This window comes from Hyalella azteca, unplaced genomic scaffold (genome assembly GCF_000764305.2).
Source record: "Hyalella azteca isolate HAZT.00-mixed unplaced genomic scaffold, Hazt_2.0.2 contig17381, whole genome shotgun sequence".
NCBI lineage: Eukaryota > Metazoa > Arthropoda > Malacostraca > Amphipoda > Hyalellidae > Hyalella > Hyalella azteca.
The window spans coordinates 1-1777 of record NW_025947167.1 but is presented as its reverse complement, the minus strand read 5'-3'; the positions used below and the strand labels follow the sequence as shown (position 1 = coordinate 1777).

Genomic DNA, 1777 nt, shown 5'->3' with positions numbered 1-1777 from the left:
AGGTATGCCATGTAAAATAATCACGTCCTTCATTGCTTGTGGAATTTTATGTTAATTAAATGACACTGTATTCTTAATCTTCATTGATATCTTGATGGAAATTTCAAGGGAAGAAGGCTAAATATTACTATTTATGTTGCAAATCGAGAGAATCCCCTACTGATGCGTGGCGCCTAAAGTCGTATTCATTCTCTGAATCTAGAGTCACATTTCAGGAAGTGCGAGTGATCCTAAAGACAAATAGTACACCCATCTTTGTAGCGTTTAAGCATCTCAGGATCGTTACTAAGCTAATTGATAATTTGCAGGCTTTCTGAGCTGTTCACTCCACACACTTCGCTGCATTCCAAACGCGGGTCTAACCCATCGCAGCCCAGCGGCTCACTGTCGGGGTCTAGCAGCTGCGCCACCATCACGGGCTACTACGCAGCTACCAACATCGCTGGAGCTACCATCACTAGTAACATAAGTGGCACCATCATCTCAAATGTTCAGAGTGGGGTCACTAAATATCCTTCAAAACCGACCACTAGTGCTGATCCCAACTCCCATTTAGTGACATCGAATGTCAGCGCCTCCTCTGCCATTATTGTTAGTCCCGCTGGAGCTATCAATGGTATCAGCGCGGTCCCCGCAAATGCTCCTCTCAATAACAACGCACAAAATTCTACTATGGTTTCTACTGTAATTGCTAATTCCACAGCGGCGGCTGATCTGATCGCATCAGCCCCTCAATCATTTTCGAGTGCCGTTGGCAGTGTTACTAGCGTGGCCTGGTCTGACATCGCCCGCTACGACCGTGAAGAAGTCTCCGAGGTCACTCAGAGAAAGACGTTCAGAGATGAAGACAATCCTTCTATGTTTACTTCAACCTCTGAGCATATTTCCACAACTTCAAATTCGGTGGCAAGTGTAACCGAGGCTCCGGTTACCGTCCACCCAGCGGCCACGTTACCGTCAAGTGTCGTCGCTGCTTCGTCCGCCTTTCATGGCGTTGACGGGAGACCGCGGATCAGTTCCGTAGGAGAGCGTGACGTCATCACGGAGGGAGTGACTGCTTCCCATTCTTCTTCTAAAGGATATGATTACATCGAGCTTACTGTGCATGGAATCGCCCAGCCTGGTGAGTGTTAGTGCTAGTATCGTGTTTAATGTCTTTATGTCCATAGTAAGCTGTCGTTTTTATGTCGCACCACATGTCCCTCTCTGTGTTGCTAATTTAAACTCATAAAAATATGTCACATAAAACTCAAAAACAATTAATGCTGACCGAGCAAAGATTTGCTGAAATACTAGCTGAGTCTCAAACTAAACTTAAATCAAGTGCGTCTGAATATTTTCTCGTGTTTTTACTGAAATTTTCCAAAAGTTGACGCATGTGTTTTGTTCACAGGCCCGAACATCACAGAAGAGCTCGTATCTATGCTGCAGAAGCGTCTAGACGAGGCAGTTCTAGACGCTGTATGCGTCTTGCTTTGGAACAATCCGCAGTACAAGCTCCCCCCTGAAGACGTTCATTTCATACAACCTCCAAAGCAGCCACCACAACTAACTCTAAAGTTCGTTTAATCTGCATCGTAAATGTTTCGAAGTTTATGGTTTATATTTTTTGCTTTATTGGAACATTTTAATTTCCAACATGTTTTTATTAGAAATTTCTCTTTAACAAAGCAGTTCTGTTATGATTGCGCTCGTTACTACTGGGAGTTGTAAATCTTATCGTACTTTGGTTATGAATACAACATCTAATTTCTTATCTTATCGTACTTTGGTTATG

General features: G+C 43.6%; 1 protein-coding gene across 1 annotated transcript; it reads left to right on the top strand.

Moving 5' to 3' along the window:
• Positions 1–308: 308 nt before the first annotated feature.
• LOC108680982 lies at positions 309–1559 on the top strand (the record flags this gene model as incomplete). Its single annotated transcript, XM_018169919.2, is given in 2 exon segments — positions 309–1123; positions 1394–1559. Coding segments are annotated over 2 exon segments (981 nt in total), but the record flags the coding sequence as incomplete, so codon positions are not given.
• Between the last annotated feature and the right edge of the window lie 218 nt (positions 1560–1777).